We start from the raw sequence: 16342 nt of genomic DNA on the forward strand, positions 1-16342 counted from the left end.
TGTGTGTGTGTGTGTGTGTGATCGCTGTGCCTTCAGAGTGTGCAGGGGATCTGCGGTCACTCAGGCAGTTTCATCAGCTCTTTTGGTGAAGTGTGTGTTTGTCCTCTGAATCTTTGTTGCTATAGCGAGCCAGCATTGTGTTGTGTGCGGCGGATGGGGACGCTAACTTCCGCACTCACAATAATAGAACTGATCTTCTTTTTCCTGTGTTACTGTACATTGTCCCAGGGAGTCTCCGGAAAGACGAAACCCTTATATACACTGGGACCTTAGTTGAACTGAAGTTCAGATCTAGTCTCTGAGTAGATGTTGTAACTTCTGTACTTTAGTAAAGTAGCTCTAAGAGGAGAAGGTTCTGAGTAGATGGTATCCTCAGGGAGATGCTTGAATTTATAGGCTTTTACTTGCAGTCTTGATTGGTCTGACTGCAGAGCTTTAGCAGGCGTCAATAGTTTAAGGCAATACAATTTACTCATCTAACACATGACTACTGCATTTACTGCCAGATGAACTGCAAGTTAGAGACCAGAATGGATAAGCAATCGTCCTGCATTTGAGTTTTTGAGTTAAAATCAAGACATGGATCTACATAGTGACTTTGATCTCTGTAAAAACTTGATTTCAACTAGTTTTAGTTTAGATTAACTGACCACTACTTAAAAGAAAAACTACATAAAATTACCAGAAGCATTGACTGGTGTGTCGTTCAAATGATGTTAGTCATTTGTATTTGACTAAAATCCTCTTCTCAGTCTCCCGGGTCTAAAATGACGTCGGCTCACTCCAGACTGCCTCGACTCTTTTTGGGAAATCTTCCCATAAAGTTTAGGAGTGACTTTATAGGACCTTTTGATTCTTTGACGTCAGACTCTGATGTTGAAGAAGGCCATGAGATTCCATGAAGCTGTCTCTGAACGTGAACTAATCTGGATCTATTTATTCCAGAATAGCTTATCCATTCATATCCAGACTGCTAAGTGTTGAATTTTTTAAATTTATGCTGAAGTGAAAACCCATCTTTTCTCCTTGGCATATGATGAAAGCGGAATATGAGACTCTGTTATTTCTAATAGTTCTAGGTGGTATCTCATTAACTTTATTTGTTTGTTGTCTCTCTTGTTTTAAGGCGCATTCACAGCAGTCTTGTTCAGTTCGCTTTAATCAAACTATAGTCCGGTCCGTTTTGGGGAGGTATGAATGCTCAATCCAACTCTGATGCAGAAGCACCACAGGCGAGGAGGTGAACAGGTTTTCCCATTAATTTGGATTGTTTGACACAGTGAAGTGTGAGTGCAAACTTAGTTTTATGTGAATAAATAGTGAAGCACTTTGGTCAACTTCAGCTGCTTTTAATGTCCTGTTGAAATAAATCCACACTGACACATCACTGCACTAGACTGAAGCCTAGACTCATCAGATGAAGTGCTTCGCATGTTCTCTTGTCTGGTGGCACATGTGAACACGTGGATTAATCATAGTTGAGTAAATGTGCTTAGGGAATAACAATATGTCTAACAAGCTGAACAGCATCCATGGAACAAAATGCACATAACTTATGTAAAATACAACACTTGATGCAGAGGCATCTGATGTTAAGGATCAGAACCTGATTTGGGCCAGATGTGATGCAGAGGATCAGCTAGTGAAGAAGGACAGCTGCATACGGCTTTACTTTGACTGTTTAGCTCATTCCTCTAATGATCTATTACAATGTTGCTTTGTTGTTGAGTTAACATGAAATGAAACCAAAACCACAAGTTCTGAAGCCACAAGAGTTTCCTATCTGTTCACAATTACCTTATAACAAGAAATATTTAACGGCAAGGGATGAATTTCTGTTCTTCATTAAAGGAAAAAAAAAAACAGGTTTGATCTGTTCCCAGAAGAACTAAAAGTGGTGTTTAGTTTCATAATGTCATGAATTTTATGATTACCTTTTGTCTGAGTTTTGTTTTTTGGTTCTTGTATTTTCAGCTATGTCTGTATTTTTCTTTAGTTAGCTGTTTTTGCAGTACATATTCAATTTAGTACCATATATGGAAGTGGCACAAATCTGTGGGGTGAAAAGATCAGAATCGGGCCGTTCAGAACGCCATGAAAAAGCTGCATTTACAGTTCCTGCTGTGTGAACAAATCTTGTTCGTATCAGAAGAGGTGAAGACACAACTTGTGCGACGGAGCAGTCGGTGTACAAAACCTTTACTATTTTAAAACCAAGACAAAATGATTTACAGTTCATTTCATAAATGACACATAGTATATATTAACTCTTCCTCAGTAGACAGAACCAATCAGCTTTCCTGTTAGCAGCTAAACATCTTGACTTGTTCCAAAAATTGACTTTGCTTTTCAAAACCTGTTTATATTTCTGCACTTCCTCAGACTTCACTGATATCAAGACTAACTAGTTTTGTGTCTTCCTCAGCAATGGCGCCTACATAAAAGAATAAAAATCTGATCTTTGGGTTTTGACCAGTTTTGCAGTGAGCTTAAACGTAGCTTTTAAGAGAAAATTAGCATATTTAAATCAAATTTCTGTAGAACGTTTAAGTGGACATCTGCCTCTCTGCTTATTTGCTACTGAGAATGAAAATTTAAACACGGTAAAGCTTCCTTCTGGCCTAAATTTCTATGTACCAAAACAAGAGAATAACTATGGATTTATATGTCAGCAGTAACAACATATCGGCTGGCACTCGTGATTTTTTTAAGCATATTCTATAAGTCTGACAAATCAAACTGATATTATCAACTGATACTTATTTCCATCTTGCTGCTGTTTGTTTCAGCAGGGTTGGTCATGTGACAGTGATAGAGATGCAGCAAAGGATTGTGGGGAGTTTAACTGAAACCGGGGAGCAGTAGTGAAGTCAGTGTTGTGGTAATTTTTTTTCAAGGTGTCGAGAGGTGAAATATATTTAATAGATAAAATATTGGTAAATACTGGTGATCAGCCATATCAGCTGCTTATCGGATATTGATGTCTGCTCAAAATTTCATGTCGCTGCATCCCGATAAGATCATCATATCCATATCTGCTTCTTCAATAGCATGATATGCTGCAATGCCTGATGACTTCACTGGGTCAACAGAAATAAAAATGCAGGAGTGACTTTTTATCTCACATCAACGTCTTGGTTGCATCAGCTCAGCAGTGTGTGCAACTCACGTCAACTACCTGTGGCCGGTAACACCAATAAGGTAATGAGCACATTCAACCAGGGACACAATTAAATGTCTCATCGAATCAGTTTTCACCAGCGCTCACTTCAATGCAGTCATCTGGCAGGATTACTGGAGCTCTGTGGGAGGGAGGGGAGGGCAGAGGAAGCGGTTCTGGGACGAAGCAGCCGCTTCCTGCCGTGTCTCGCTGAAACCAATGCAAGGGGCAGACGGTGGGAGGTGGAGGACGGCGGCTGCTGGAGCCACTCCAGTCACTGTGGCTTTGGCAAAGTTAGCACTGGGACAGATGGCCCGGCCGTCGCTGAACACACACCCTGTACACACAGACAGACATGGAGAAGCCCCTGACTGAGGACGACACATGAGCACGTGCACAGAGGGTGCAAAGAGAGGAAGGGGAGGGGGAGTGCTAGCGGATTAATGCACCGCCACCTACAGACAGAAAACGTGTGAATAAATACACACACAGACACACACTTAGTCTGCACCAAATTAGGGATGAGATTAAATGCCACATCAAATCTACTTTACTTCCCCAGGCCCCGTCCTGTGGGCCCCTCCTTTACAAAATGCAAAACATAAACAGCAACTGGGCTCACAGATTAGTTTTGTGTGCAGCGACAGGGCTGTTCTAAAACATGACTTTAGTCACCAAGTAATCAATCACCCTTATGACTAATCAAGTAATCACATAAAAATTGTCCTGTTCTGTTGTATAAAAGTATATATGAAAGAAAAAATGCTGATAATAAAATAATTCAGCTCCTTTTTTTTAATAAGACTTTATTGCTCAAAATGCAATGTGATTCAAACATCACTTTTAGTCTGAAGTCTAAAAAAAACTTTTATTAAATATATTGTTAATCTTTTTTACATTTGTTTTCATACTGTTACTCTTCTTGATCAGCAAATACATTTAATTTTAGCCTAAATGAATTTCCCTGCACATGTATAACATGCCAGACTCTGTGCTAACCTTGGCAGATAAACATGGAGGAGCATGGAGGACGTGCTGTAGTGAAACTACTGCTAATTGTTTCTTTCCAAGTTTGAGAAAACCTGGTGGTGAAGCTTACAAACCTGTCAGATGAAAATGACACGTACCACAGGGAGCACAAAGAACGTTGCTTAGCAGGAATGTGATATGACTGCGTCAGTCAGAGTGGGTGTCAGGAGAACTTTCCAAAAGTCTCTAATTTTCCTTTTCTTAAAACTTTTCAGTGAGTCAAATCTACCTTTAGAGGTTGAAGTACGTAGAGTTGTAATGCAGAAGGAGTCTTCTCTCTGCCCGAGCAGGCAGCTGCATTGGTTTATGAATTTTTAAAATGTGCCGGGATCGCAGTGAGAGCCCGTATCCAGGCGGAGGCAGCAAGGCGCGGTCTGAAATATGATGTTGTGAAGGTTCATATTGATTTTTATACAAAAGCTGGATGGCTCCAACTCTTACCCTGTGAAAATGAATAATTTAATTTCCAGCTTCACCACTACCTATGTTTTTCCAAGTATATCCCTCAAACTACACAGACATGGTAGTGACACAGTACAGTTTGTTTTGCTTTAAACGCTCTCTGTAAAAAATTGATGTGAATGTGAATATAATCCACAGAGTGTACAAGTAAATTAAACCTGTACACCAGAAGTATGCAGACCCAACCTCCTGTGACATTTCTTCAGATGCTTTTCCTGCTTGGCAACATGTAGCTCTGCTCAACATGTAGCGATGTCTGACGTTTAAGAGAGGAACCCTTAACCAGCATGACCAGATTGTATGACTGTCATTATATACCAACCTAAAAGTTCTGCTTGCAAGCAATTTTTGGTAGGATATTTTGAATGTGTTTGATTGTATTAATGCTCTCCTATCTGAATATTTTTTGTCCTGCTTTGTGGATTGTAGCAGTGACAAACACAGCTGGGGTACATCTTTAAAAGTTGAGATGCTATAGCTCACCGATAGACATTAGAAAAGAAAGCTAAAGTCAAGAAATGCAGGTTATCTATATCGGCTTTGCAATTTCTCGCAAAACTACCACAATTACATATGATTTGTCTTTCTTCTTACACAACACCAGCATCAATTCTTCCTTGTGTATGATCTTGTGTAACATACCATTTATTAGAATTACAGCTTCATTAATTCATACAGAGGAACTCTTAGAACATGGAAAGAGTTCTAGCAAAAGTAAAAAGATAATTTCTAACTGTAACCAGAGAATATATCTGTATAACCTTGATTAGTCAGGTTCACAATGACTCATTCACACACATGAGGTTTGATATGACACATTGTGAGATTCTGCTGTTGTCTAAGAGCTCTGATCAGCCAGTGGTTTAGTTTTAGATACAACAATGGGGGTTGTGCTATTTGTCACCAGTCAGCTGGAGGGAAACCCAGGGCCGAGTGTGAAGCTTTCTGTCCGACTGTCTGGGGAGAACCTCAGGGTAGTCCACCCACTGACGAGTTTATTCACCTATTCAATATGTCTCATTCAGAGGGGGAATCCCAGCAGGCCTAGACCTGATGAATCAAACTGAAGATCATGCAAATGCTGAGACATGAATTCATTTAAGCAACGGTGGAAGTAAGTAAATACATTCAGGAGGGGTTTAATACCAGGGCTACCTGAAACCTTTTTCAAAATCCAAAAAAATGATAAAAATCTGTTTTATTCAAGGTATTCCAAAAGAGTAAGCAGCCCTAATTACTCGCCTACATGAAAAGAAATGATGATTCATTTCTGTTCAGGTGTTTGTGTCTCATAATTTGAATGAATCAGATCTCCCATCACAAGATGTGAGGCACTCGAATTGAGGAGAAGCAGACAAACAAAAACACGAGATACGCAAATCTATACTGTCTCTATACTCACATTGCCAACACAACCTTCTCTACAAATCAGAAAAGTACCTATGCAAAGGACGATGGCTAAAATCCGCCAATATTTAAGTGGAGACCCCCTTCAACCCTTGTGTTTACAAATGGGTCCAACCGACGCCACACCCGTATCATTTGCCTCAGTCCTCAAACACACAAGGGTTACAACACGTATAACTGCTGTTTTTAATAGTTCACGCATGTTAACATCTGCCAATACACACAGTATTAATGGAACTGCCACAGAAACTAATATCTACAGTCTTCCTTATTTTAGTAAATTAGTGGCAAGGAAAACGTCTGGCTGCTTTGCCAAAGAAAGACAGTAGAGTGTAAAAAAAGAATTGTAACGATTTTCCCAAACTGCATTTTCCTTCAAATGTTTTAGGGACGCTCTTCAAAAAGAATATCTGAATACGCTCAATAAGAAGTTATGTTTTAGTGAAAATGTTGATTTTGTCACTCAAAGCGAACAATGATACACTAGATTATATTTTCTGTTAAGGTTTATTTGTCAGGTTAAAAGTAAATTTTGAAAGTAACTTTAAAGCAAGTATCAAAACTACTTTTCAATAAGCCCACGCTTCTGTAGGTTATTATTGATATGATGCAATATCTTTATCTTAAATGTTGGGTTTTCATTAGCGGTGTGCAAATGAAGAGAAATAAAAGTTTGAAAACATCCATTTTTGTGGAAACAATTTTCAAAAAATATTTTACGTCTTTGAATGTTACTGTAGGCAAACACTTTTTTATTTTATAATGGTTGAAAAAACATACAATAAATGTATCTTCCTGCTTCTCCAATGTCTCTATCCTCTTTTGGACAGGGGATTTTAGTGCTTTGGCAAAGACACTACAAAAGGCGCAGCCATAATACCTCCACACCAAAGCAATGCAAAAATGGTTATGATGACAAACAGGAGTGTCATGAAGCCGAGGTGACACATGAATGAGTTTCCTTTTTCTGTTAACAGAAATTTAAGCCTGGTTAAAATTTGTTAAACATGTTTACCTCTGACCTACAGCTGATATCAGTGAACTGATGAAATAGCAGAAACTAGTTCAATGTCAGCAGCTGCTCCTGTTTTCTGGGAACTCAGCACTGTTTGCTTTCCCTCAAAGTGAGAAAAAAAGTCACAAACATCATGAAACATTAACCTGAACAAAACTTCTAATCTTCTGAGTGTATGAAAATAAATGGCAGAAGTCATTGTGACTAAAGTGTCAGCACTGCAGTTTTTTTTATTATACAAATAATAAAAAAAAACACCTAATCACAGCTCAAAAACTTTTTATTGAAAAACTTTAGTTTTTTTTCTAAACCGGCATATTTCCATTTTTTTGTAAATCCAGTTTGCACAATTATATGGTCACATTAACTAGACTTTAATTCTTTGAGCATAAAACACCCAGGTGAACTTCAGACCTTATATTCTCATCACTCAGTGTTTCACAGCCAACAATGAGCTTTCAAATCGGCTGCAGTGAGGAATTTTTGCTTTGTTACAGACTGGAAGCCGATGTGAGTCCTTGTTCATGGGAGAATGAAACAACTTTTCTAAATTGGTCAAATAAGTTAAAACTTTCAGCAAGTTTGCATGTAGATTCTTTCTTGCTGCTCCACCACCGTTAGCATGAGATGCAGACTGGCCTCCTCAGTCAGCAGTGGGACTACCTTTCATTTCCTCCAGCCTCAGTGAGACATTTGAGTAGAGACAATGAGCCTATAATCTGATAGTGCTGTCTGTTTCCGGACAGAGCCTCAAATGGACTACAATACCATCCCCATGCTGAAGTGCACCAATAAATGATGGCAGCGATCGTCCTCTCCTATTTCAGGAAGGAGGCTAGTGACATTTATCTAACCTTGTACGATGCAGCCGTATGATGATGGTACATCAAATGCATGAATGAAAATAAATTAGATTCTTAAAATTTTGTAAAAGCGTTCCCATTAAGCTGAAACCATCTTCTGAATGCTGCTAATGTAGCAAAAGGCTCACAATCATCTGCACTTCAAAGGCACCCAGCTAAAAAAAAAAAAAGGAAATGATTCAATAATTCATGAGATAGCAACTCCACACCGCTTCAGAGTTCCCATGCTATATGCGGCTCATACAGATGAAACTGAGTTAGCATTCTGAACATTTTCCTTTTCCTCCTTCAAATCAGAAAATATATGGGGCCTAAGAGCTGAGCGATGTGTTTAGTTTGCTCCCAGCTGTGTCACAGGAGACAAAGTTTGCAGTTAAATATCGGCATTTATGACCTTTCACTGTGTTCAGATCCAGATCAGGAGATTAGTCTTTCTGCGTGTCAGTTTGGACAGCAGCTGGTATAAAAATAAATTCAACATAATCTACAAAGGAAGTGACAGTCTATTCATCAGAACGTTAGCAGGCAACAGATGCATGTTGATTTAACATAGAAACGGTTTTTTTTTCAAGATGATGCCCTAAAAGGTCCAGGTTGGCCCTTTGTTAGCGACAGCACTGTATCTGTTTTAATGTTCGAATACAAAAAGTTAATGGATGTCAGTCATAAAAAGCATTAAAGCACAGTGGACGACCACCTATTCACTGTTCAGTATTCGCAGATTGACTTATTCGTGCCACATAACTCCAGATAATTTGCGGAATACATGTCCGTTTCTGGATTTTCTTGGTAGCGTCGGCTCATTGGCGCACATGCTAAAAGATATTTTTTTTCTTCTTGTATTTCATTGTAAATGTAAAAATGTTATACAATACAAAAGTCACAAATAATGGTTGATTCACATTTTGTTTCACTATTTTCTGAGAAAAAAACAACAACAACTATTACATTTATATGCCTGTGAACAGTAATTAAACACGAGGGAAGATGGAGAAATAAATGAATGTTTCCCAATGAACACATGGGACACAGTCTGATCCAGTCCAATAACACCTTGAGTTAATCTCATAAAAGATGTGTATTAATCTTTTGTCCGTGATGAATCCACCAGGGGGCGCATTGATAAGATAAACACGTTAAAGTCCATGTGAGTCCAATAGATAATAGTCTACTGAACTACAAATCGTTTAACACAATTATGACAACTATTGTTAGTTATGACAATTATAGCATTGCCTAGGCAAATAGATCATTTTATAGTAAGTAGTTGTTCCATTAATATCATAAATAAATGTTACTTATTTATAGATCTACATTTTAAGAATGATCCATATGCATTTCTTATAATGCACTTCTTTCACATATTATATTCACAAATATAATATGTGAAATGTGCAAGAATTTGCTTTAAAGTAAATACTTACAGATGTTTTTTGTAGGTATTTAGTCTGCTTTAATCCACCTGTAGTGTGTTTGTGTAGAAAGTCCAGTTGGTTTGTGGAGGTGTGAATGTGTCACCGAATTCTGATGCAGAACAAAAAAACTAACTCTGGCCCGCCCACAAATCTCGGTCTTGGTTCGGCTGAAGTGAACTCTGGTGTGGTTTGAATGCGTATGTGAATGCCCAGCAGACCAGAGAATACTTCAAAAGCAGGAAATGGACTATAGCACACGGCATTCTGGGTAAATACAACCAAAACAAATATGCAAGTCTGGCAATAGCGAGAGAAATGGCTCATGGTCAGAAGTGGAATGAAAAGGAGATCAGATGAAAATATAGCTGGCTTTGTTTACATTTCCTGACGAAGGAAGTTGCACTCAGTGTCTTTTTCGTTTCCTTCAGTGGTTCCTGGTGCAGCGCCACCACAGGTGAGGAGGGGGAACAGGTTTTTCAAAGCGTTTGGTTCATTTGGCACAGTGCACTGTGAAAGCAAATCGCACCAGCTGTAACAAATATTGCAATTTTGGTTCCCAATCAAACCAAGACGACTCTACTATCAGGTGTGAAAACACCCTATATTGTATTAACAAATGCTTTAGAATAACTGGTTCTATAGTTAGTATCTTGGTTTCAGCTACACTCAAAACATACATTTCATCTTCTTGAATTTCTTCCCGTCTGCTCAAATGTATTGCTGTTTTAAAAAAATCTATGCTGCTGCTGCTCCTTTGCAACACCCCAAAAGGCAGAGACTTATAAAATACAACACTGTCTTAAGAACATTTTATATGCACAATACACGTCTTAATCATCCAACAAAAAATGTTCACATCTCCGATGTGAACATTTTGTCACATCGCAGCACCACGAGGATTCATGCAGACAAAGACCATCAATCCTAAACAAATCGTTTGTCCCCTCATCCAGTCAGACATTTACAGAGCTCTTAAAACAACAAGCATGACTCTGCTTCATGTATAATTGATCATTACATTAAGAGTTGGCCGACATGCACGTGGCTGACATTTACCACGTAAACGAGAAACACCTTGTGACTTCCTGGAAGCCTTTGCTCTCTGGGAAGAGGACTGATGTGAAAAAAAAAATCAATTCTGTTTTCAAGCGATTTATCTTCACGAGCGTGTGCAGGCGACTCACGACCGCTTCCTGGTTGCAGGATGATGCACTTCTTCTCCAGTTTCCATCTATGTGTTGTTAGTCGTAACAATTCAGTTTTAGAAATGCAGCAGGAAATTGGCTGCGTACCGGAATTAGCTTTTCAGTTAGTCCGGGCTGATGATCAGCTGGCTGGACACTGAAAAATCTGATCCTTTTTCTGATCAGTGAATGCATCATGAATAATAATAGCCATCGGGTTTTGCTAGCAACTACACTGTTGAATGTAAAAACCGAATGAAGAACACTCAAATTTAGGATCAGTTAAGTATTTATATACAGTTTCTGGTACAGCTGTACTGATGCACAGCTGATATCCGCAATCAGCAGTGATGGATAACAAAGCAACTCGTCTTTTTCCTACTTAGGGCAAATTTTAGCTTAAAAAAACAATCTGAAAGGATGCTGGTAAAAACTATGCTTTTCTTCAAGTTGTCCTAAACTTGAAGCCTATCAGCTAAATGGCATCTCAATGCTAAACATGTTGCAGCAGCAAAGATGTCTCCGGCGCTATTGTTAACGTCCACATTTCTAAAGAAAATTGTTTTTGAAAAGAAGTTCCATGAATGATCAGGAGTTTCTGAAACACTGGTAAACTGAATGGGTAGAACAGCATTTAGCACCAGTCTGACGTTGCGAGGTGCCACCACTCATTTTAAGTTTCAGCCTCTGTAACGAGAAGTTAGGGATTTGAAAATGGTGCCAACCTTTTGGAAAATCTCACATTCAAGGTAAGAATCTACATACTCCAGGAATACAAATGGAGGCTGTTGTTTTAGTCATGCTAAGTGTACGATTGCTAATATAATGTGCTAATCACCATAATCAGTCAATCTTTGTTTTGTTTTACAGCAACTGCTCTCTCGCTCAAACACATCGCTTCTGTTCCTGTTGCAAACAATTGGGGGACTGCTAACAGCACCAGAATTTTATTTTTTGGTTTATTTTATTGGCGTCTATAAGTCAATGCTTTATAAAAACTGCAAACAAAATTTCAACAGGTGGAGTTCTTCTAATTTTTATTAATTTGTAAGCTAAAAAAATCATAGCAAGCAGAAGTAAGGATAAGTTTGCAACCTCAACCAATTCAAAATGTTCTTGTTCTCCAGACCAAAAGTAGTCGTCTGGTAACAGGGAGATGTTTGAGAATTTTATAGCAACAAAAGAAAGAGCTGAAAATGCTCAGGATAGTTAGTGGGTCGGGGTGCTCAGGTCGTACAGGGAGGCCAGACGTCATGTCAGAGCCTGTAGTGATGATAAAAGAGGTTGTGGCTTCCCTCAGGGAGTCTGTATAGAGCCACTGCAGACCTGCCTGGGGGCCTGCCATCATCTTCTGTGTCCATTCAGCAAACCACACACAATGTGGAGCATATGTCTGACTGTGAGAGGTCAGAAGACTCCCAATGATGGCCGAATGAATGGAAAAAAGGGAAGTCTGCAGATATGGAGGATAAGTACAAGCTTTCATTACTGATTTTCTACAGCTGTGATCTGATGGGAACAAAGGGTGTTTATTTATTTACTTTGTCAGATAATCTTATGAAAGATTTTTTACAATATATTCAAGTTACACTATGATTATAAATCAGCAATCAAGTGGGCCCTGCAGAGGATAGTGAGGAAGAGCTGAAGGGTTTATTGCAGTGTCCAGGATCAGGAACAGATGTTGGATCATCAACAGTTTATTATGCACATTCTGAAGTATCACATTAGAAAAAGTTGATAGTAACTTCCTCAGTTTTGTAAAAAAAAAAAAAATTATATATACACTGCTCAAAAAAATAAAGGGAACACTCAAATAACACATCCTAGATCTCAATGGAAATCAAATTTATTAACCAATGGAGGCCTGGATTTGGAGCCACACACAAAATTAAAGTGAAATGTTCCCTTTATTTTTTGAGAGTGTATATATATATATATATATATATATATATATATATATATATATATATAAACTTGCTTAAGGTGGTTTTAGGCTCTTCTCAAAACGAGTTGATGAGTGAAAGAGGAGATGGAAAAACATTTACAGAACACAATCTGATGTGGTTCACACGTCCAACCAGCGAGGAGCATGTGCCTTACCAGAGGCACAGAACTCAGAGAAAGTCCAAATCTTCAGCTTGCACAGTGGGGAGTCTGTCCAGTTTTATGAGATTTGTGCTCAATGCTAGTTTGCAACTTCTACTTCCTGTTTACTGCAGCCATCCCGAGCTCCAACATCTGATGAAATTCCAAACTAGGAAACACGTCTTATTCACATTTTTGTTTTTATCTTTGTTACGGCATTTCAAAAGTTTGCTCACAATTGGCATGACAACTGAAAACATTCTGCTGATTCTGCTGCCGTCAGGTAAACAATACAGCAAGATCAAAAACAGAACCAAGAGGCTGCTTCAGCTTTAAGATGTGAAAGTACTGAACTGCTGTTGAGAATATGAATTTTATATTATTGCACTAACTGTGTTTTTATCTCTTTATGATGTTTTTTACACTATTATGCAGCCCAGGAAAACTTTACCCTGTTTTGTTGCATCCTATTTAGCATAAAGCAAATCCTCTCAGAGAAACATACCGTATTGTTCAGCTCAGCTCTTTTTCACATTTGCTCCTCTAACCACATAATCTCACCTCCTCATCTCAGGCTGCATCAGTCCTTCCTCAAGCACATCTTCAAGAATAAAGGAGTTAATCATGCACGCTCTTCAGAATTACATTTTCGTTCTGTTCGGGATAGCCAAGTTAATTTTAGATGTTCAATTTTTGCGTACATTTCACATTTCATGCTTGCCACAACGGAGCTTTTCGTGCTGACTTTAAAAGTTAAAATGCGTGGGCTGTGTTGCCTCATGTTGAGGTGACAAACTAGAATATACAGCTGAAAACAGAACTGCTGCTGTTTGGAACAGTCACAGTGACGGGCCTGATGCCAAACTATCTTCTTTTCCTCAGATTCTACGTCACTGTATGATATCCATAATACAGAAGAATAAAGAACTGAACCAAAAATGTATTGATTTTGCAAATTATTCCTCCCTTAATGTACATAGCTGTCAGTGTTAGGCACAAATGCATTTAATGGCACGTTCACAAGGAGCTCTAACCTAATTAAAGGAATTTGCGACTGACTGCTGTTTTTACATGACAAACACGAACCGAGCTCAGAACGTCCTGTGTCATTAAACTGCTGTCAGCTGAGAAAGAGAAACAGCATTTTCCCTCCAAGGCGAGAGCGAGGTGACTGCTGTGTGTCCTGCGCTCGGTTCAGCCTGTTATGCATACATGTTAAAGTACGCCAACTTTTTCAAATGCCACATTTAGCGTAATTATCATTGCAAGAGACACAGAATCTCTCTCCAGTTTCACCATCCTAGCAAACATCCAAAAGGTTTTTGGACCAGAACTGATATTTCAAACTAGCTTAAACTGAATTCATCTTCACAAAAATTCTAGTTTCATTTGAAGAAAATTAACCTCCCAACATGATGGGACCACCACAGAGCTTCAACCTGGGTATGGAGGTTTTTTCAGTCATGTGCAGACATACCATTTGGACTTATGGCCCACACATTCAGTTTGTTTCTATCCAACAATGTTCTAGGAGGTTTAAGGATGTTGGATGTTGTTCTGCACCCATTTCCTGTCTGATTACTGTCAATTAGGGTCACTAGTACCACAAAGTGAAAAAAAAAGGAAATAGGTGCTTTACTAAAGTATTAACTTAAGAGTGTTCCTATGTATAAATCAGTGACTTTTTATGTTGTTTTTTCTACTATAAATGTGGTGGTTTTTCACCTAAAATCACAGTGGAAGAAAGAAAATGAAAGGTTTAATCAAATTCTCATTTCTATGAGAAACCTGACATTTTAACAGGAATGTGCTGTCCTGTTACCGTACATACGTCTCCCACCTACAACAGAGAGCCCAAAGCGCTTCGACACCTCCAATTCTCCTCTTAGACCGTCCTACAGGTAAGCATAGCTGAAGCAATAACTGATAATTTCATGCTTATATATTGTTTGTTTTTTCTTAGCTGATTTTCTTGTTAAACAGAATCAGAATTTTACTAAAACAAAATGTGAGAACGCAAGCAAAACTATGAACGTCAGTAAACTCCACTAAACTTGGAACTAATTCTTGGTAATAAGGATCTTGCACAACACCAAAGACACTCAGAAACAAACAGACATCACTAACTGTGTATGTAAACCCCAACATAAGTTTTAGTGTAGGTAAAGTCCTACTCATTTCCTCGGCACCATAGATCATCTCTCTTAACCTCTGACACAATCTCTAACTTCGGCTTTAGATTTAAATCGTTCACCCAGAAGAGGCCGGTACCACAGTCAGGGTGACTGGAATAAGGAACAAACATACATTTCTTTGATTAAACTGGATGAACATATAACTAGGCATGCTATGAGAGAAAATTAAAAAATGTCTTAAACCTTTAGAGCCATGTGGCCCCAAAGAAAATACACAGCCATGAAATTAGTCAGGTTTTCATTGCAACTAATTCATTGATGAAGTGATATTATTTTATATAGATATCTTTTTGCTATCTTTAACGTTCTCTTGTAGAACGTATTAATGAAGAAATAAAATATAATGAGGAGTATATTTGAACAAAAAAAAGTCATTTCTAAGTAGTTTCTAATTGGTGCAATGTGATTCTAACATGGCGATATTTTGCTTTACTTCTAAAGTTCATATATTTATACTTAATGTCTGTATGCTGAGTGTCTAGTCAAATTCCTTGATTGTGCTCACAATGTTAGCCAATAAAGCCGATTCTGAAATGACTGATTGTGAAAATGTTCACAAACGCAAGGATATCTGTTTGCTTCTTATTTTAATAAGTTAGCAGCCTTTTCTTTATACTGCTACACTTTACTTGTCATCATACTGTCAGGGCATTAAATGGATATGTTCCACATACTATAGGCTGGGATTTTTAAGAGTCTCCAGGACAGCAGGACATTTGCATACTGCATTTTTGAAAGCTTATAAAATACCTTGCATTGAGCTGTTCTAATTTATTATATTTTCATGAAGTCAAAAAATATGCAATTAAAATCATTCTGTCTCAGCCTCTAATATAATTATAACTAAGCAACTAATTATTCTAACTTTTTTATATATATGGATGCAGACATTTCTAGAAATGGTGTTACATGGAACCGTTTAGAGAAGAAAGTACACAACTATCATTTATTTGTAACTTGTATCAATAAAAAGAACCTGAACATCCTCTAAACCCGCCCTGGAAGCTCCACATTCACCAGCATGACAGCTGCTCTTTAACATGTCAGTAACTAACACAAGGGCCCTGACGTCCCACATGGGTTTAGAAATAAGTATTTACAATTCAATTTTAACACTTAGATATAAAACAGTAATTCTTGCTGCTCAAAAAGGATGAGAAAATTGCTTGGTAAAATATGAAGCTAACATTTACATCTCTTAATAACCATAGACAACTACTTCAGCTGTTGTTGCCAATTCTGACCGCTTCACCGCCTGACTAATTCCGACACTTTTTTCGGTCTTTTTAATTTTTGCAAACATTTTTATGAGTATAATTATTTATTTCCCTCCTCTGTTCCACTCTGGTGTTGTGTCGAGCACTATTTAAGGATGAGCAGCTAACCGGAGAGATGCCGCGTCTGACCGGTCCGCCACTCCTCCCAGCGATAGAGCTCTCCCAGCGGCCGTGTCCCCAGCTGCACCGTCACCCCCCCCCCCCCCTCCTTTTGCACAACCCCAAACCCCCACCAAACCACCCCACA

The 16342-nt window shown here is 38.4% G+C and overlaps 1 protein-coding gene across 4 annotated transcripts in view; it reads right to left on the bottom strand.

Annotated features, from left to right (window-relative positions):
* LOC106964375 (ubiquitin-associated and SH3 domain-containing protein B-like) overlaps positions 1 to 16342 on the bottom strand; it is an 80068-nt gene that overhangs the window by 60053 nt on the left and 3673 nt on the right. Inside the window, exon 1 of one of the 4 annotated variants that reach the window (XM_015059887.1) lies at positions 3269 to 3580. The exons of the other annotated variants lie outside the window; for them this stretch is intronic. Coding sequence (XP_014915373.1) covers positions 3269 to 3282 — 14 coding nt within the window. The 5' untranslated portion in view covers positions 3283 to 3580. Of the gene's footprint in view, positions 1 to 3268; positions 3581 to 16342 lie in introns of those variants that run through there. 4 annotated transcript variants of the gene reach the window in all.

This window comes from Poecilia latipinna, unplaced genomic scaffold (genome assembly GCF_001443285.1).
Source record: "Poecilia latipinna isolate Pla-1442-1.1 unplaced genomic scaffold, P_latipinna-1.0 Scaffold1666, whole genome shotgun sequence".
Lineage (NCBI taxonomy): Eukaryota > Metazoa > Chordata > Actinopteri > Cyprinodontiformes > Poeciliidae > Poecilia > Poecilia latipinna.